Raw genomic sequence first — 21,049 nt, 5'->3', positions numbered from 1 at the left:
GTTGGTCTAGGAAAGCAAATTGGTGACAACCAGAGTGATGCAGTGTTTGCAGGATCTAGACTGGGTTTCCAATTTTGACAAGAACATCTTGCTTCTCTCTGGAGAACCTGAGAATTCAGTTCAAAACCAGGAAAGGCTGGGTCCAGTTGACAGACAGACATAAAAATCTGGAAATTACAGAACCAAGTGCATGATTTATTGAGAATTCAGAGATCCCATGGTGTGGATTGGCTTCCATGGCCACTGCCTTGGATTTAGTGCTTTGGGCAAGAGCTCACATGAAACCATTGTAAATGGTCTTCTCAGTCCCAGGTATATTTTATGAGACTCCCTCTGATGTAAGCCAGAAATCTGACAGTGGGAGTGGATCTTGAATCTCCTATTTGGATAATGGTGACCTTAGATGCCAGTCTCTGGGGCTGGGACACTCACTGTATAGTGGCTCAAGGTACTTGGAATCCAGAAGAAGCCAAGTAGTTCATCAGTTGGTTGGAAACCAAAGCACTAGGGAAGGCACTTCTTATAGTTTGCTTCCATTCATCAGGTCAGGCAGTGAAGATCTTGTCTGCCAATGCTACAGAGGTAGCACGTGAAATTCTTGAAGTGGGATTAGGTGTCAGCAGGTGGCGGAAGAGCTGCATCTGTGGTTAGACTGAATAGAGAAGCATGTAAAAGGACTTTCTACTATTCTTATAGTGGACGTATAAAATGCCCTTCCTGGACCTTAGATAATAGAATCTGCCCCAGGAGACATTCTCCCAGATTGTGTTCAAATGGAGAGAACCAGTGATGGACTTGGTGGTCTGCAGAAATGTATGGGTGCAAAGATTTTTCAGCCAAAGGATGTTAAGAGGTTCATCTGGTTTGGATTCTCTGATTCAAGACTGGCCAATTCAGGGTTCCCTCTGCGGCTTCAGGTAGGCAGAGTTTTGCAGAAGATTTCCAGAAATCAGTTGCTAGTGATTTTGATAGCTCCTAATTGGCCAAGGTGTCTTTAGTACACAGATCTAGTGAGAATGCTGGACAGGATCTGTTATTGCCTCAGGATAGGGGCCTACAATTCAGGGCTAGCGGTTCACAAGGATCTGTCTTGGTTTTATTTTTCAGCTTGGCCTTTGAAAGGGCCAGTTTATCAGAGAAGGGATATTCTCAGGTGGTTATAAATACCCTTTTGTGGTGCAAGAAAGTTTTCACATAGTTGGCATACGTAAGAGTCTGTAAGTTGTTATTTGAGGGTTGGTGCTCAATTAAGAATATCTTGGCTGGAAGAGCTTCAGTGCTGGTTATTTTAGAATTCCTACCTAGAAGAACAGATAAGGGTTGGCCCTTTACTCCCTTAGGAGTGAGTAGCAGATCTTGCCTGTTACAGAGGCTGGTTATTGGGTAGAACTTTGTCTCATGTGAATGTCGTGTTTCCTTCAGGAAGTGAAGTGTGTTTGGCTTTCAGTAAGAGAATTAGTACCTCTCTGGATGTAATCACACCTGGTTGGTCATCATTTTGAGCCCCTAAAAGAGGTGTCACTTAAGCTGTGTACTCTTAAAGTAGTGTTTTCTGGTAGCAATTAAAGGCTGCAACTCCGAAATTCATCTGCTGGCACAATTGTATAGAGATCCCTTTTTTGGGCTCTTTGGACAAGGTGGTGTAGATTTTCATGGTTCCTTCATTCCATCCTAAGAAGGTTTTGCATTTCTTCATCTTAACCAGATAGTATGTCTCTCTTCCTTTCAAAGAGTCTCGGGTGGAGAAGAGAGTGCTTAATTTGATCATTTAGATATTAGGAGAATTCTGCTGCCGAAAGTAAAGTTCACTAATAGTTTCATAACCTCTAAGTATTGTTTCTTCAGTTTAGTGGTTCTAAAAGGGTCAGAACAAATTCGAAGGCATCGATTAGCTTGTTCAAGGAAATGATAGGGGAACTTACATATTCAAGGGATTGCCTCTTCTCAAGAAATTGAGAGCATACTCTACCAGGGTGCAGAAGGTCTCATTGACAGAACTTTACCTGGTGTCATCATTGGAGAGCTGCAGAGTGGCAACCTTAGTCATCTCAACCTTCAAGCCAGGGAAGAGGTTTTCCTTGGTTCAGAAGACTTGAGAATGGGCTTGAAAGTAGAGGGAAAACTTGGGTAATATCCCATGTGTCTGGACTGGTCTGGCTGGATGAAGAGGAAGGAGAAATGAGCTGTTATCTGATAATTTCCTTTCCTTGAGTCTAGCCATATCAGTCCAGGACCCTCCCTGTTCTGCCAAGTGTATTATACTCCTGACTTTCAGAATAACTGCTTGTGTGTGCTAGTCTCTGCTCTGGATGTTAAGGAAATAACCTGCATTTCTTGATAAGGTTTAAGTTTCTTCCATGTCTTGTTTCTGTTTTTCTCCCTCTGGTTTTTGCTTGAGGGGTAAGGGAAAGTTTAATATATTAAAAATGTTTATTTTAGCTTGTTACATAGAATACTAGAAGGCTGAGGGCAGGATGAGCATCTATAAGGAGTGATGTCAGCAAACTTGGTGTTTTCTGTCTCCATCTGCTGTTTGGGAAGCATAGCCCATGCGTCTGGACTGGTCTGGATGGACTCAGAGAAAGGAAATGATCAGATAAGAACTAATTTTCTCCTTCTTATTTAAACGTTTAATATCTGCCAGTGTGAACCAGGGATCTGCACAAGTTGGTCTCTAGCTGACTTCCAGGATCCCTTTCTGGGTGTGCCATGCAGTGCCTATGTTTCGGCAGGCTGGGCCACTATTGGCTAGCTAGGGGAGTATTTACAGGGCGGGGAGGAGGCAGGAGGGAAGTGAGAGCAGATGAGGGGAACGCATGGGTAAATCACGTTTCACCCCCTTTAGCTGCAGGTGGCTCTTCCAGGTGGGTCATTTAAATGGTTAAATTTTAAAATATTTACAGTGCATTCTGAACAGTAACGAGGCCCTGCGATTACAAAGGTCATTGTCTCTGCACCTTTCAGAGCTGGTAGCTAGTGGACTGCAGACCTAGAGGCTTGCATGGAAATTATTTTTGGGGTTAGGGAGCAATTATCACCTGTACTATTCCAAGCAACATTGGTGCTTCTGTCTATGGATGCTATGTTGCTGCTTGCCTGGGGGGGGGGATTTAGTTTGGAAAATATGAGCAGAGAAAACATTTGGGAGGAGTGGGGGAGGAGTGAGGTAGATGCTGTTTCTGATCAGTTTCCAAGGATGTGTACAAGCAGTGTGAAGAGTTGTAAGACCAGGGCTAGCAGCATTACATTTATGAAACTGCCTTGTGTACAATATTTCCCTTGTAGCAGCACTTAGTCCAGTTTTATTCCTGGATAAAGACCAGGCTGAGCTCATCCCCCTCCCATTCTCACATCATAAACTATAAATAAATTAGCCTCCTGAAAGCCAACACCCATAGGACTCCTATTGCAGAGAATGTCCTAAATAAAACTTTGGGCTCCTTTGGAAACTGGAGATCCTCTGATAGCCCTCCTGTTGCAGACCTGGGAAGGGCTGGTGTTATTACTAGAATCTCTGATTTTGAAGATGTACTTAGAGCATGTCCTGTTTCCAACTGTGTGCGCCTGGGTAATGTCCGAGAAGGAGCTGCCGTGCTCCCAGGAATTAGGTTGCTCAGCAGTCTTGGAATATTATGTCATGGGTTCCATCACTGTACTATGGAAATGTTTCCTCAAGCCAGAGAAACTGCTTACAGCACGACTTCTGCTGGTCTTCCTCAGTATTCAGCTTCCTCAATAAGCTGCTGCTTCATGCAGGTACACAGTAGTGAAGTAGTTATTTATTTAAAAGGCTTATTTTCTGCAGCTTCTTAAAAGTCCAGTGTGGATTACAGAAGCAGCAATCACAAATAAACATCAACAAACAGACAAAGTGTTCAAATAAATATTAAAATACTAAAATATTACAACTAAAAGGGAGCTCTCAACCTATAACATGGGTTTTATGTGCTTCCTAAAGACTTTAAGGCCACTCAAAGTGTTCCATGGTGTTGGAGCTATAATAGAAAAAGCTCTCGTCCAAGTCTGCTAAATTTTGCGTGCATGAGCAAAAGGGTCTTGCAAAAGTCCTGTACCCTCTGATCATAGGACTCTTGAAGGAGTATAGCACTCGTGTGTTTCTAACTGAGCAATGCTTGTCTGATCTCAATAACTTATGCAGTAGAACGTAAGAAGTCGCCCTACTGTATCAGACCAAGAGTCCATCAAGCCCAGCGTCCTGTTTCCAACAATGGTCAATCCAAGCTACAAGTACCTGTCAAGTACCCAAACACTAAGAAGATCCCATGCCACTGATGCAATTAATAGCAGTGGCTATTCCCTAAGTAATCTTGATTAATAGCAGGTAATGGACTTCTCCTCCAAACCCAGCCATGCTAACTGCCCTAACCACATCCTCCAGCAACGAATTGCAGAGCTTAAACCAGTAAGCAAAATAGTGATTGTCAGTGAATTGGGAGCCACTCTACACCCTGTGTCAGGTGGGAGGTGGGGAGATGGTGCCCTGGGAAAGTGCTGCAAGGTTGCTTTTCCATTCCAGCTCCGGCTAACGTGTGCTCTTTCTCTCAGGCTGACGCTGGGGAAGCCCCTTGGAGAAGGCTGCTTTGGGCAGGTCGTCATGGCTGAGGCCATGGGCGTCGATAAGGAACATCCGAAGGAGGCTCTCACCGTAGCAGTGAAGATGCTGAAAGGTGAGCAGCCTCAGGGCACTTCCCAGCCAGACCATTTTTTTCTCCAGCATCCCAATTCTGTCATTAGAGAAGGCCAAAGGTCACATAGTTGACCTCTGGGTTCAGCAGTTTTCAGGATAAATCAACAATTTTTGACAGGCTGTTTTCCTCCTGGTATATAAGTGACAGGCCAGGCCAGGGCCAGCTCAACACAGCTGCTGTTTCTTTAATTAATGACACCGAGTCTTTAATTAATATTTCACTAAGAAAAGCTTTCCCCTCGCTGCACACTCTGGCTCTTCCTGCTGTCTCTCAGATTCAGTGCATGGCTGTTTGTCCTTGATATTTCCTTCAGCTCCATGGCAGCCTCTCCATTTGCCCTTGAAGTAACAGTAAGGGGAGGCTGAGGTGCTTTGTAACCTCAGACATCTGGCACCTCTGGATTGTAGAGGGCAAGTACAGGTTACACCTTTTGGAAGTCCTTCTGAACTTAGCCCAAAAGGGCATTTAGGACCTTCCTATAGCAGAACCTACTTAGGTTGGAAATCTCTCCCCGTGTGGGACAAGTGGGTGACGACATCCAGTGGCACCAGGATGGGACCAGCCCCCCTCTCAGCTCTTTCTGACTGCGTGGGAAATGAGAATTTGAACCCAGCCCATTGCTGTAACCAGCAGGCAGCTCCTCCTCTCCAGACCCTCGTGAGCTCGGGTGCTACACCTGGAAGGTCCCTTCAGTCCCTAGTTTCCGTGACTCATCTCCCTAATGCTAAGCTCTGTACTTTGCTGTTTTTGCCTATGGGAGTGAGGGACTTCCACACTAATCAGTTAATCCTCCTTATGTATAGATTGATTTATTTACAACAGTTTATGTTCTGCAAATGCAGGGCGTTCAGCCCAGAAGCTTCCAGCATTCTTCCCTTTGCCTCCTGCAGCTAGGGAGAGGCCGCGTGTCAGGCACTGAATTGTAGGAGAGCTGTTGCCCTCTATCTGAAGCAGGATTTTGTCTTTCACCCCCAGTAGCCCTGGCTTCTTGCTCTCTTGTTGGCTAGCAGATTGCATTTCCCCCTTGGTCTGACCTTAGAAGAGCATGTCAGGAAGCCCACCTGAGGTCATCCACCTCAAAAGCTGTGACGCGGAGCTTCGAGACACGTTCGCCAGTCATTGCCGTGGTCTCCTGTCCAGATGCTGGGACTGGACATCTGTCCTTCAAGGCCCAGCCTTTTCCCTCCAGGACCTGTTTTTGTGATTTTAAGTTGTGCATGTTTTTTGTTTGAAGAGGGAACATTGCAGGTTTCCTTGTGTGCCTGTTGATGACTGCTCACATTAGCTTTCCCTTTTTTATTCATGTAAGTGACTTTATTGCCCCCCTGTGACGTCAGAATATGAAACTGCTTACCTGTCGTAGATGTTTGACAGCAGAGAAACGTCTCACAACCCAGCCCCTTCCCTTTGCGCTGTTCCCTACACCTTTGGGTCTCAGTTTAGCTAACGGATATCCCGAGCAGCTGTGAGTCTAATGGCACATGGGAAACCGCTGTACATGCCTAGAAAGCTCTGGGAAGAATCTGTACGCCAGCGTCACGTGACCCACGTGTGTGGCTCATCCGAGAACACCTCTGCCAGATGAGCAACTTTGCTTTCCTACTTCGTGGATTGGGGACTTTCCGTTACCCCTTAGCCCAGTGGTCCCCAAACCTGTCCTGGAGGGCCTCCAGCCAGTCGGGTTTTTGGGATATCCACAATGAATATGCATGAGAGAGAATTTGCATGTTATGGAGGCAGTGCATGCAAATTTTCTCTCATGCATATTCATTGAGGATATCCCAAAAACCCGACTGGCTGGTGGCCACTTGGTATTGACTCCTTTAGACAGTATGTCTTCCCTTCATCACGGCACAGGCACCCAGGGGATTCCCTGAACTCTCTTCAGTACTCAGCTCGATCACTTGAGCCCTCTGTCTCTGCTCTTGCACAGATGACGCTACTGAGAAAGACCTTTCAGACCTTGTGTCAGAGATGGAGATGATGAAAATGATTGGGAAGCACAAAAACATTATCAATCTACTGGGAGCCTGCACTCAAGACGGTGAGTGAGGGGCAGGTGCTGGTCACCCCTGTGGTGCTATAGGTCACAGTGCATAATTACATTAATGCATGCAGGACGGTGAGTGAGGGGCAGGTGCTGGTCACCCCTGTGGTGCTATAGGTCACAGTGCATAATTACATTAATGCATGCAGGACGGTGAGTGAGGGGCAGGTGCTGGTCACCCCTGTGGTGCTATAGGTCACAGTGCGTAATTACATAAATGCATGCAGGACGGTGAGTGAGGGGCAAGTGCTGGTCACCCCGTGGTGCTATAGGTCACAGTGTGTAATTACATTAATGCATGCAGGGTGGTGAGTGAGGGGCAGGTGCTGGTCACCCCTGTGGTGCTATAGGTCAGAGTGCGTAATTGCATTAATGCATGCAGGACGGTGAGTGAGGGGCAGGTGCTGGTCACCCCTGTGGTGCTATAGGTCAGAGTGCGTAATTGCATTAATGCATGCAGGGTGGTGAGTGAGGGGCAGATGCTATAGGTCACAGTGCATAATTACATTAATGCATGCAGGGTGGTGAGTGAGGGGCAGGTGCTATAGGTCAGAGTGCGTAATTGCATTAATGCATGCAGGGTGGTGAGTGAGGGGCAGATGCTATAGGTCACAGTGCGTAATTACATTAATGCATGCAGGGTGGTGAGTGAGGGGCAGGTGCTATAGGTCACTGCGTAATTGCATTAATGCATGCAGGGTGGTGAGTGAGGGGCAGATGCTATAGGTCACAGTGCGTAATTACATTAATGCATGCAGGGTGGTGAGTGAGGGGCAGGTGCTATAGGTCAGAGTGCGTAATTACATTAATGCATGCAGGGTGGTGAGTGAGGGGCAGGTGCTATAGGTCAGAGTGCGTAATTGCATTAATGCATGCAGGGTGGTGAGTGAGGGGCAGGTGCTATAGGTCAGAGTGCGTAATTGCATTAATGCATGCAGGGTGGTGAGTGAGGGGCAGGTGCTATAGGTCACTGTGTAATTGCATTAATGCATGCAGGGAGGTGAGTGAGGGGCAGGTGCTGGTCACTGCCACAGTGCTACATGTCACTGTGCAATCTGCATTAATTCAGGCATGGAGACTGCCACAGCACTGCATATCACGCTGTGTAATCTGCATTAGTGTAGGCAGGGGTCTCTGCTGCGGCACTTTTATCATGCATGATCTGCTGACTGAATTTAAATTCATTGTGTAAGTTTTTGCTGTCATCGTATCATATATCACATTGGTTCTCTTCTTTTGTGCTGTTGAAAGGTCCACTCTATGTCATTGTTGAATATGCCGCGAAGGGTAACCTGAGGGAGTATCTGCGGGCGCGACGGCCCCCTGGTATGGAGTACTCCTTTGATATTAACCGAGTGCCAGAGGAGCAAATGACCTTCAAGGACCTGGTATCCTGCACATACCAGCTGGCTCGAGGCATGGAGTATCTGGCATCACAAAAAGTGAGTGGCCAGCAGCAAAGGGAGCTCAAAGAGTTCAGCAAGAAGCAGACATGCATGGGGTCCTTTTCAGGGCAAGGATGCGATTGGTGGTGAAAGCACGGCATTCAGGACTCCTTATCTGTGAGAGACTGAAGGCGGGTCAATATATCATCTTGTGCTTCAGCTCCAATCCCATCTCCTCTGATTCTCTGTCTGACTGTAAGCAAGTCACTGATACACTTTGAGTCCTTGGGTGAGTCACCTTGTCGCCTGATGGAGCACTACTGCGGCTGTAACAACTCATGTTGCTGTCAGAGCTGCCCTATCTCTCGACAGTCCCTATAGTGCTGCGTTTGTAGTGCTGCATTGTGTAGCATTCCAGATTGCCCTGTCCTGCACCCTTCCCGCTGTGAGTCTGCTTGTTTTAGGAGGTGCTCCTGCAGCTTGCAGATCTCCTGCCTGTTTTAGCCAATTCCACAGTATTTCTACCCCCACCCCACAGATCCCCCACTCAGTTCTGCGGCAATCCCCCCACAGGTCTCTTAATCCCGTTAGGAGTTTCTCTCGGCCTATGCTTTCATGGCAAACTCACTCTGCAGTAGGTTTGCATGTGCAAGACTCAAGTCAACACTGCACGTTTCTCTTCACAGTGCATCCACCGAGACTTGGCAGCTCGAAACGTTTTAGTCACAGAGAACAACGTCATGAAGATAGCAGATTTTGGGTTAGCCAGAGACATCAACAACATTGATTATTACAAGAAGACGACCAATGTAAGTGGCAGCTAACATTTGAACCCTGTTAGAATGATCCAAACACCATCCTTCAGAGGCAAAACCAATATTGCCAAATGATCTTGGGCCAGTTCCTGTTGGGTCTCCCTTAAAATTAGTGTCTAAGGTACAATCTAACCAGGATGGAACGACCATGGATAGAAGCAGCTTTTCAACGCACTACATGGTAGAAGCACAGTAGGAGGACTGTGTGTGAAAGAAGCTTGTATTGCTTCTGCTCATTGTGTACCTGTTCTGTGGTGGGTGTGGGTGTGGGGGGAGGGAAGCTTCTACTACTTACGGCCATGCTATATCTGTTCTATACTGCAGCAGTTCTCTGCATGCGTGTGGCAACCTTACACTGCCACTGCTTGTGCTGCTGTACCTCTGTGTTTAGAAATAACAATTAAAAAGTCAGGATTCTGTTTTAGTGAAAGTTGCCCTTTTTAGAACTCTTTAGTATTCTGATTCTTGTTTTAGAGGAAAGAATACTCTAGAAAAATGCAAGGGGAAACGGGGAATTGGATTTAGAAAACAACCAACCAGGGCCCCGACTATTACGGTCTGGGAACTGATAAGCATGGGGGTTACCTGCACGGAGCAGCAGTTACTTCCCTTAAAAGAAGGCGTGGATTCTACCCTTTGGCACAACTGCAACATTAACTCTCTGCTTTGATGGGGAGAGGAAGAATTGGATTTAACAAACACAGGCCCTTACTTTTACGGTCTGGGGTACTGATATGCAAACATAAGGGAAAAAGCACAGGACTGCTTCTTTGGCCAAGGCCATAAGCAGAACGTCAGCACTGTCTGAATTTTCAAGCAGGCTCATAACCCAGTAAAAATGTTGCTAGCAATAATTTTTTTTATGGGTGTTCGTAAGGCTTGGTGATTCTGTATGGCGTGGCAGTTGTTACTCTTAAGAGAAATATGGGGGTAACCTGCACAGCGCAGCAGATACTACCCTAAGAAGCTCGCTGGGCAGACTGGCTGGACCATTTTGTCATTACTGTTATATTACTATGTCAGAATGAGAGGTCACAGTACGAGACTCTGGGAAGATGAATTCAGAAGAAGCATTAGAAAATATTTCTTCACAGGGTGGGTGGTGGATGCATGGAACAACCTCCCAGTGGAAGTGCTGGAGGGAAAAATAGATTTCATGAAGGCATTCAGAAAGTACGGAAGTTCTTTGATAGGACAACATGCAGGGAAAGCTAGAGGTCAGTTGCAGTCTGTGGCAGAATCCATTCCAGTTCTCTAATCCTTGCACCGTGGTTGGGGATCCCTGGGGTTTCTTACTGAAGAGCAGCTATTTGTTCTTGAGCCTGGTAGGCTTCTAGCCTTATCACTGCCAGAGTGTCTCATACCAGCAAGCAGTATGTGATGGGTGAGGCTAAGGAGTGTCTGCCCTGTGCACACAAGTAATAACCTGTTCTTGTGCTGTCTTGCCTCTGTCTCTAGGGCCGGTTGCCTGTGAAGTGGATGGCCCCCGAAGCTTTGTTTGACAGAGTTTACACACAGCAGAGTGATGTGTGAGTAGTATTTCTCTGTGTTGCCAAAAGCACACCCGCTCAACTTTCTCCTTGTGCTCTTCTTGCTTGGGGGCAGTTTTCATGCTGGCACAGGAATAGTCTTGAAGCTTTCATGTTCTATTTGAGATGTCCCGACATTTGTAGAGGGTTCAGCATGCCTAGGGACGGACCCTGTTAGAGGAACTCATCAGCACCATGTCAGAATTGCATTCCTTCAGGCCCAGGTCTCCAGAGATGTTCCCATCAAGCATGGCCCTGTCATCTTCAACCTTCAAGTCTGTGTAACCTACCTGTTGGTCTCCATAATGTGTGGACCCTTTAATTAATTGCTGTTTTTATAGCATCTGTCACCAAAACAGAAAACTATTGGACTGGACCTGCACCTTTTGCTTCTGGGTTTCATGCACAGTTCCAGTGTCTCCTTGATCAGATAGAGGGTTATAATGCTTATAGTCTGGGTAATAGAATCCTAGATTTGAGGCCCTATCGGCAAAGGCAGATTCTAGGTACTCTGACTGCCAGAGACGTTTTGCAAGGCCTGTGACTGGAATGCAGTTATATTGGGTTCTGATATCTTCAGGAATGACAGAGTAGGCAGAATAGGAGCAATCGTTCATGAAAAAATAAAGCTTCTGAAATGCAGGATGAGACACGAGGGGTTATTTCTGTTATATGTATATTTTAGAAAGGGTAGTAGAATACTTCTGTCTACATCAGTGTAATGTGCAGACTTCAAGCACAAGAGGAAAACTCAGATAGAAATCTAATCCAAGGCTCCATAAAACTGCAGTGAAGTGGGAGGTGTTACTGGTGAGATGTTTTAGCATGCCAGATGTTGACTGTATCATCCCAAGTGCAGATTCAGAATAGAGATCAGATCTTCTTTCAAGGGCTCTCCTCTGACAAATGGTAATATAACCCACGATGGAGGGGGTAATACTGAACCTGGTGCTTACAAATAGGGAAAATGTTTCCAGGTAAGTGATCATCTTAAGTTCCAGTGATCATAAGACAGTATCGTTCAATGTAAGAACAAAGGCAGAGAGAGGTCACACACAATTTAGTCATTTCAGGCATGTCAACTTTAACTTAGGGAGACACCGAGAGGGAGCAATAACAGTAGGCTAAGCTAATAGATGCTATTATAAGAACAGTAAATCTTTATATTAGGGAAATCAAAGTATATAAAAAAACAAGAGGTCACTGAAAAAGTAAGGCATATAGATTAACATTCAGAAAGTACACGGGATCTCAGAAAAAGGAGGACAAGGTTCAGTGTTGGTCTACAACTCAAGCAACATTCCTGCCAATAAAAATGATGTAAACAAAAAACAGATATTCCCTGTACGTACCAGGATCAGTCCAGACTGCTGGGTTATGCCTCCCCTCCAGCAGATGGAGTCGGAGAGAAAACTGAAAGCACCCCCTAGATATACTGGTGCGCCACCTGCCATCCTTCAGTATTTCCTCTGACTCCAGCAGATTGAGAGGCATAACCTGCGGTCCTGATCCTATTCAGATTATTCATTGTTTGTACAGGTTTGACTGTTTTTGGTTAGGACCTTTGACTAGACCAATTTACTTTATTTACTGTATTTAGAAAAAAAAAGAACTTTTTGACTCTTATTAATCTTGTTCAGTTTTGCTTGTGGCGCTGACTGAGTGGAGGCTTTCTTTAGGGCAGGCTTGGCAGGGCACTGCCCTAACACCAGGTACCTGGAGTTCTCATATCCTCGGCGGCCTGGGGGAGTATTTACCGGTGGGCCGGTCACTCTCCCCCTTATTCTATTCCAGGAATGTACTTTCCCCTGAAGGGGGCTTTTGCTGTAATATACCACGTGGTTTGATCAGTCAGCCAGATTATTTCTCTTTCTAAAGGGGCTTATTGAAAGTTTGCTTTAATTTGATTGCATTAAAAAAAAAAAATAAAAAAATTAATAATAAAGCACAGCCCTTGTTCAGCCCCAGCCTGCTCGAATTGGCCCCGGGGCTCCGGAGGGGGTGGAATTTATCACCCGGTCCGACACCGGACTGCCTTCTGCCTTTTTTCGCGCGATTTTTGTGGTCAGGCCCGCCTTTGTTATGCCACGGGCTTCTGCTTGCACGGCCTGCGGGGAGTCGGGGGCACGGCTCTCTCAGGAGGGTCTCTGCTCCCGGTGTATCCCCGGGGGCGAGGGACCCTCTCGACAGCCGGTAGGTGCCCGCGGCTCTCCTCTATCGCGGCCGCGTGAGCCACGAAGAATTCTGTCAGCTCGGGGGCAGAAGTCTGCCCCGCCCCCACGGGATAGGGAGCGGCGTCCATTTTGGCCGCGCCGAGCTCAGACGCAGAGGCAGCGTCGGAGGGAGAGGAGGGCCCGCCTGCCTTAAGCCCTCAGCGTTTTGGCGATTTCTTGACAAATTTAGACCCTCCCTCCTCCCAACCAGCTCCGGGGGAGGCCTTAAAGCAGCCACATCCGTTTTCTTCTAAGTTTATTCTCTTGATGCACAAAGCCTATTTAGAGGCTGAAACGGGTTGGGAGGACTCCTCTGTGCTCTCTCCCCTAAGCGTGCCAGGCCTGTGCCGGATCAGGGGAGGGCAGGGATTAGTCTCACGCACCCGACAGCGGAGCCTGATTTCTCTGAGGCTGCAGGTCCCTCACATGAAACTGGTGTCCCGGATATGGGTGGCGATGGGGAACGCTCATGTTCAGGTGGAAGGAGATGATCCCCAGATCCTTCGTTTGTTCAGTAAGGATGAGCTGGACCCCTTGATTCCACATGTGCTGCGGGAATTGGAAATTCTTGCTCCGCAGCCTGAGGCGGATTCCTCTCCCGGAGATTGTGTTAGCAGGGCTTAGGGGCCCACTGCAAACTTTCCCTTTCCACCCTAAGTTATTTCAGATTGTTTCCAGGGAATGGGATTTTCCAGAGGCTTCGTTGCGAGTCAGCAGGGCTATGGAGAAGCTATATCCCTTGCCGAGCGATTCCTTAAACCTTCTCAAGCTTCCCAAGGTAGATTCAGCAGTAACGGCTGTCATTAAGCATACTACCATTCCTGTGACTGGCGGAACGGCACTTAAGGATCGGAAGCTGGAGGTTTTGTTGAAGCGCATCTTTGAGGTTTCTGCGCTCGGTGTCCGGGCCGCGGTCTATAGCAGTCTCATGCAGAGGGCTACTCTCCATTGGGTTCAGCCATTGCTTACGGCCCAGGAGCTCTCCCCCCAGAGGAGGCAGAATAGGCTAACCGCATGGAGTCGGCGGTCGCCTACACAGCAGACGCCCTATATGATCTTTTACGGACCTCTGCACGCACAGTGTTATCGGCGGTTTCTGCAAGGCAGCTTTTGTGGCTCCGTAATTGGTCGGCAGATGCCTCCTCCAAATTCCGGTTGGGTTCCTTTCCCTTTAAGGGAAAATTGCTTTTTGGGGAGGAGCTGGAACAGCTTATTAAGGACTTGGGGGACAACAAAGTTTATAAGCTTCCAGAGGACAAGCCTAGACAGTTTCGCCTGTCTGGCACGTTTAGGGGCTGGTTCCGGGGTCAGCGTAGTTTTCGGGCAGGAAGAGGTTCTTCCTTCACACAGAGACAGTCAGCATCCCGGTCGCAGGCGTGGACACATACCTTTCAAGGCAGAAGACCTCAACGTTCGGGGGCCCCTCATAGTTTCACTCCCAACAAGACTTCACAATGAAAGGGCGCCGGCCCATTCCTCCGTTCCACAAATTGGAGGGAGGTTGTCCCTCTTTTGGGAGGAATGGGGCAAGATAACATCAGACCAGTGGGTTCTCTGTATTATAAGTCAAGGTTACGCTTTGGATTTTGCTCGGCCGCTCCACGATTTATTTCTTGTGTCGCCTTGCGGTCCCCCGGCCAAGCAACAGGTGATTGCTCAGACGCTCTCTCGGTTGCAAGTGCTGGGAGCCGTGGTTCCAGTCCCATTGGCAGAGTGCAGGACCGGTCGTTACTCAATTTACTTTGTGGTTCCCAAGAAGGAAGGCGCGTTTCGTCTGATTCTGGACCTGAAGCAGGTCAACCGGACCTTGCGCGTCCCATGTTTTTGGATGGAAACGTTGCGGTCAGTCATTGCAGCCATCTACAAGGTAGAGTTTTTGGCCTCTTTAGACCTAACGGAGGCTTATCTGCACATAGGCGTTCAAGCGCGCCATCAAAGGTTCCTCCGGTTCATGGTCCTAGGGCAGCATTACCAGTTCTGCGCCCTACCTTTTGGGTTGGCGACTGCTCCCAGGGTATTAACCAAGGTGATGGTGGTAGTTGCAGCTTCCCTACGGCGCCAAGGGATTTTAGTTCATCCTTATCTGGACGATTGGCTGATCCGGGCAAAGTCGGAGGCTTTTTGCAAGATAGCGGTGCAGTCGATGTTGGACAGACTGCGGTCGTTGGGATGGATAGTCAATTTCGACAAGACCCATCTAGCGTCGTCACAGAAATTAGAGTTTCTGGGAGCCCTCTTCGACACTCGGGCGGGCAAGATGTTCCTATCCCGCCAATGGATGGACAACTTAATGTATCAAGTTCGGCGCCTATTGGCTCTCCCTTTGCCCATGGTGTGGGATTATTTACAGGTTATTGGACATATGGCTTCTACACTGGAATTGGTCCCATGGCCCTTTGCTCATTTGTGACCTTTACAAAGGGCACTGCTTTCCTGCTGGGACCCCAAGTCCGAGGACTATCACTTGCAATTACCGCTACTGGAGCCGGCCAGGACCAGTCTCAGTTGGTGGTTTGTACCGGCACATCTTCTTCAAGGGGTGGACTTGGAATCTCCGCCTTGGATCATCATTACGACGGATGCCAGTCTGACAGGTTGGGGAGCAGTCTGTCAGTCCAGGTCGACGCAGGGGCGGTGGTCACCTCGTCAGGCCAAATGGTCGATCAATCGGCTGGAAACCAGAGCGGTTCGCCTGGCCCTCCGTCACTTTCTTCTCTTGGTTCATCACCAAGCAGTACGGGTTTTGTCCAACAATGCGATAACGCTGGCGTACATAAATCAGCAAGGAGGTACAAGAAGTCGCCCAGTGGCTTCCAAGGCGGACTTGTTGATGGCCTGGGCGGAGCGTCACCTAAGCCGTCTCACGGCTTCCCACATCGCAGGAGTGGACAATGTCCAGGCAGATTTTCTCAGTCGGCAGCGCCTGGATCCAGGAGAGTGGGAACTGTCGTTCGAGGCGATGTGGCTCATAACTTGCCACTGGGGGACCCCACGCTTGGATTTGATGGCAACTCGGATCAATGCCTAGGTGGCTCGCTTCAGTCGCAGGAGAGAGCATGAGGGGTGGATGCTCTGGTGCTTCCATGGTCTCCAGACATTCTCCTTTGTGTTTCCACCTTGACCACTGGTGGGGAAAGTTCTACGACGCATAGAACTCCCCGGGGTCTAGTTGTCCTAGTGGCTCCGGAGTGGCCGAGAAGACTGGGGTTCGCGGATCTCATCAACCTGGCGGTGGAAGGTCCCTTGTGTCTGGGGCATCCCGAATCTTCTGCGGCAGGGTCCCATATTTTTCGATCAAGCGGATCGCTTTTGTCTAGCGGCTTGGCTTATGAAAGGAGGCAACTGAGAAAGAATGGTTATCCGGAAGCCGTAATTTCCACGCTTCTTTGGGCCCGCAAGACTTCCACGTCCATTGTCTATGTTAGGGTCTGGAAGGATTTTGACTCTTGGTGCAGTGGGTTGAAAGTGGCCCCATGACGGGCCTCTATAGTACATATTCTAGCCTTTTTACAAGAGGGCTTGAGAAAGGGCCTGGCCTATAATTCTCTTCGAGTACAGGTGGCGGCCTTGGGCTGTAGGCGTGGTAAGATTGAAGGTTCTTCTATTGCAGGTCACCCAGATGTGGTTCGTTTTCTACGCGGTGTCAAGCATTTACGTCCTCTGGTGCGAGCGCTTTGTCCATCCTGGAGCTTAAATTTGGTTCTTCATGGTCTCTGCGCATCGCTGTTTGAGCCCATCAAGCACGCCACCTTGAAGGATTTAACTCTCAAAACAGTTTTTCTCGTGGCTATTTGTTCGGCGCATCGTGTCTCCGAAGTACAGGCGTTATCGTGCCGGGAACCATTTTTGCGTATTACAGACTCGGGAGTGTCCCTGAGGACGGTGCCCTCCTTCTTGCCTAAGGTAGTCTCGGCTTTTCACGTCAATCAGTCAATAGACCTTCCATCCTTTTCGAAGGAGGATACCCATTCTGCTCACAGTCGAGACTTGCAGCGATTGGATGTCCGGTGGACCCCTTTACGGTATTTGGAAGTCACTAATGAGTTTCGGCGGTCGGATCATCTTTTTGTCTTGTGGAATGGTCCAAGGAAGGGACATATGGCGCCTAAGGCTACCATCGTTTGCTGGTTGAAGGAGGCTATTGCTTCCATGTATATATGTCACGGACGCCCTGTCCCTGACGGTCTCAAGGCTCACTCTCTCTACTCTCGGGCAGCATCTTGGGCGGAAAGCCAATGTGTTTCACCTCAGGAAATTTGCAGAGCGGCTACTTGGAAGTCATTGCACACGTTTGCTAGGCATTATAGGTTGGATGATTGAGATCCGGCTGTAGAGTCCTTTGGCAGTGGTGTGCTTCGAGCGGGACTCTCTGGGTCCCACCCCATTTAAGGCGGCTTGGGTACATCCCAGGTGTCTGGACTGATCCTGGTACGTACAGGGAAAGGAAAATTTAGTTTCTTACCTGATAATTTTCATTCCTGTAGTACCAAGGATCAGTCCAGACACCCGCCCAAGAATGTATATTACAGGAGAGTCCGCTCATCTTAGTGTCATATTTCTGTTTTCTCTTCACAGATGTCAACATGTTATTGGTTTTAAAAAAAAAAAAAAGGGGGGGTTCTGGTATTTTTGCTGTAGTCATTGGTTCTTATATATATATATTAAAAAAAAAAAAATTCAGGATGAGATATGTTTCATTCTGCTTTGATATCGATTATACTGAGGGATCGCAGGTGGCACACCAGTATATCTAGGGGGTGCTTTTCAGCTTTTCTCTGACTCCATCTGCTGGAGGGGAGGCATAGCCCAGCAGTCTGGACTGATCCTTGGTACTACAGGAATGAAAATTTATCAGGTAAAAAACTAATTTTCCTTTAACTCTCACAAAAACATACAAGATTAGCAAAAAAAGTATAAAGAATGGCTATCTCCAAACAACTGGAACTTGCAAAGAATCATTCGGGGAAATTATTCCAACTAGTGAAATCACCTATAAATTTAAAGGACTCTAATTGTACACATTCCTACTTCCAAAGCAACCTATACTTAACTAGGAACTCAACAAAGTTAAGATGAAAGCAGTAGTCCAGCAGCAAGTGGGGGGGGGGGGGGGTGTCGTCCGGTCTTTTTTGCATCGAGTATCAGATGTATGATTTTTTACCCACCGGTGAGAAGTTGTTTGAGTGCAAACGGTGTAAAAGCTCCTGTCTATCAGAGAATGAGTCCAATCTCTGGAGGAGCTGAGGCAGACAGAGGGTACATTGATGAGACCTTCAAGGACATAGTAGCCAAGTCCCAAATCCAGTCTGGCAGCCCCGGTGCTGCCTTGGATTGGAAAGGTCTCGCAGTTGGAGAGTTATTACCCTGGTGTAGCAGGAAGTGAACCTGTAGAAGGACCTGCTCTCCAGGTGATGCATTGTTCTCTCTCCCCAAGGACGAGTCTCCCAGGGCTACTGCCCAGAAGGGAAGGGTTAGGTCGGCCATGATATTTGATTTGATTATTAGAAATGTAGTGCCTGTTCATACCCCAGATCAGTCCAGACAAGTGGGTTTTGCATCTCTACCAGCAGATGGAGGCAGAGAATAAAAACTTTTCAGGCACTGCTACTTAACCAAATCACTATGAACCTGGAAGATGTAGTAGGCCAGATTGACAAACTAAAGAGTAGTAAATCACCTGGACTGGATGGTATGCATCCTAGGGTTCTGAAGGAATTAAAAAATGAAATTTCAGATCCATTAGTTAAAATTTGTAACCTATCATTAAAATCATCCATTGTACCTGAAGACTGGGGGGTGGCCAATGTATTGAAAAAGGGCTCCAGGGGCGATCCGGGAAATCATAGATCAGTGAGCCTGACTTCAGTGCCAGGAAAAATAGTGGAAACTATTCTCAAGATCAAAATCGTAGAACATATATACCGTTCTCTGTAAAGGCTATGCCTATATATCTTCTGTTGTAAGTTACTTGTAAACCGGCACGATGTGCAAACGGTTGCCGGTATATAAAATTAAATAAATAAATAAAAATAAATATAGAAAGACATGGTTTAATGGAACATAGTCAACATGGATTTACCCAAGGGAAGTCTTGCCTAACAAATCTGCTTCATTTTTTGGTCGAGGTTAATAAACATGTGGATAAAGGTGAACCGGTAGATGTGATGTATTTGGATTTTCAGAAGGCGTTTGACAAAGTCCCTCATGAGAGGCTTCTAAGAAAACTAAAAAGTCATGGGTTAGGAGGCGATGTCCTTTCGTGGATTACAAACTGGTTAAAAGACAGGACACAGAGTAGGATTAAATGGACAATTTTCTCAGTGGAAAAGGGTAAACAGTGGAGTGCCTCAGGGATCTATACTTGGACCGGTGCTTTTCAATATATATATATATATATATATATATATATATATATATATATATATATATATATATATATATATATATATTGTTTTTAATTCTTTATGAATTTTCAATACTTTACAAGAATTACAGTCTTGAAATAAGAAAAAAGTAAAGAAAAGTTATATGAATACAAGTTTAGCCAGATAAACAAATGTATAACTTTACTCCATAAGTCCAGTATAGAGAATCCAATACTTAAAGCAATATAACCAAAAATAATTAAAGAAAAACTAGAGCCACTTGTTACAGCAGTTATACTATATCAGATAGGGAACTCACCCTTCCAGGGGAGATACAGGAGGAACAGACTCTGTATCTCCAGGTTGGGGCACTCACTTATCACATAAAAAGTTTGATAACTGAGAAGGAACAAAAAAAATATATATACTGATCCTTTGTACTTAATTAAGCATTTACAGGGAAATTTGAAGGTAAATGTGGCACCAATCTGTAACACCCTAGAATCGCATTAAGAGAAGCTGGTGACACTTCTTTTGAGTCTGCTGGGCAATATCTGGATAGACTCTAACTGCCAAATGAAAAAATGTTTCAAGCCGATGTTTGAAAAAGAGACGCAAGACCCAATCTCTGTCCAGTTCAAAAGCAAAGGTGACCACTATTGTGGCCTTCTGAGCTAGATCAGTGTCCGACATTTCCAAAAGCGTAGAAATATCCAAGTTAGATGTCAAAATATACATTCCTTGAACTTCTTCTTATTCCTTCTTAAATGGCGGAAGATTAAAAAAAATCTTAGAAAAGGAGGAATCGTGGACTCAGGAACTTTAAGATGATCTACTGAATACTTCTTAAATATATCGTTAGCAGTAATGTGAAGCAATTTAGGGAAATTAATGAAACAAAGTTTTCTGCCACGAATCACTTTTTCAAGATTTTCAATTTTGTATTGTAGAGATAAATTTTCCTTAATCAAAAAATCATGAGAAGAGTTCAAGACTTGAGAAGACTGTTTAATCTTTACAACATCTTCTTGTATAGAAACTTTAGATTGTTCCAGAGATGAAACTTGTTTTTCAATGAAGTTTATCCTTTCAATAACAGGATTAAACTGCATGGCAAGAGAAGTTCCCAAATTAACAATGGTGTCACAAATAGAGTCTAAAGTTATATGTGAAGGTCTTACCAGAGACAGCACAGGCAGTTTCTGAAGAGGAGTCAAAGTATAAATGCGAGTTCCCTGTACGTACCCGGATCAGTCCAGACAGTGGGTTGAGCCTCCTTTCCAGCAGGTGGAGACAGACTAAAACTGAAAGGATGCCCTGTATGAGGGCAGAGCCTATCATGCAACCCTTCAGTATTCGTCTGTCTCCAAGCAGGTGTAGCAGCTCCCCTTCGGTTCTCTGCTGTAGGCTAGTCAGCCTCTCCTTTTTTTCTTTCTTAGGCTCAAGCAAGTACTCATTGTAGTTTCTCCTTTTAAAAAATTAGTTATAAGACTTTGTTTTATTTTTTTAGTGATTTTTTTCTTTTTTCTGCGAGGGAGACTAATCAGTCTCCCAGCTCTTGCCGGGCTCAGGGGGGCTTTGCCCCTTTTGCGCTGCATAGCCTGAGTCCGTGTAAGCATCCAGGTATGGGGACCGAGTCTCTCAGGGTCTCATCTCCCCCCATCTGGCTGCCGAGAGGGTTTTTGAACCCGCTGCTGCGCTCAGTAAAAAAAAAAAAAAAAGTTTCAAACTTTATATAAGTTACGGGTATTCCCCTACCCCTAACTTATCTGCAGCAGTAGACCAGCATTTTTTAATTTTTCTGGTCCTACCAGGCCTTGAACCGGCAGCCAGACAGGCAGGAGTCAGCAGGTTCCTCCTCCTTCACTCCGGCACTGCAGGCTGTCACTCAAACCTTTTCTTCTGCTTTTTTTTCTTCATCCATGGCTTGCTATGCCCCGGCAGGCAGCCTGCCTTTCTTGTGGGCTGCCCTCCCCGCGTTTTTCG

The 21,049-nt window shown here is 46.5% G+C and overlaps 1 protein-coding gene across 16 annotated transcripts in view; it reads left to right on the top strand.

Moving 5' to 3' along the window:
• The window catches only part of FGFR2 (fibroblast growth factor receptor 2), a 257,267-nt gene that overhangs the window by 220,512 nt on the left and 15,706 nt on the right, over positions 1–21,049 (top strand). For all 16 annotated transcript variants that reach the window (XM_029610550.1, XM_029610554.1, XM_029610553.1 and 13 more), the window contains 5 exons: positions 4,567–4,688; positions 6,643–6,753; positions 8,008–8,198; positions 8,828–8,950; positions 10,415–10,485. In XM_029610550.1, the coding sequence (XP_029466410.1) occupies positions 4,567–4,688; positions 6,643–6,753; positions 8,008–8,198; positions 8,828–8,950; positions 10,415–10,485 (618 nt within the window). The remainder of the gene's footprint in view (positions 1–4,566; positions 4,689–6,642; positions 6,754–8,007; positions 8,199–8,827; positions 8,951–10,414; positions 10,486–21,049) is intronic.

This window comes from Rhinatrema bivittatum, chromosome 7 (assembly GCF_901001135.1).
Source record: "Rhinatrema bivittatum chromosome 7, aRhiBiv1.1, whole genome shotgun sequence".
Classification (NCBI taxonomy): Eukaryota; Metazoa; Chordata; class Amphibia; order Gymnophiona; family Rhinatrematidae; genus Rhinatrema; species Rhinatrema bivittatum.
This window is presented reverse-complemented; position numbering and strand designations above follow the sequence as displayed.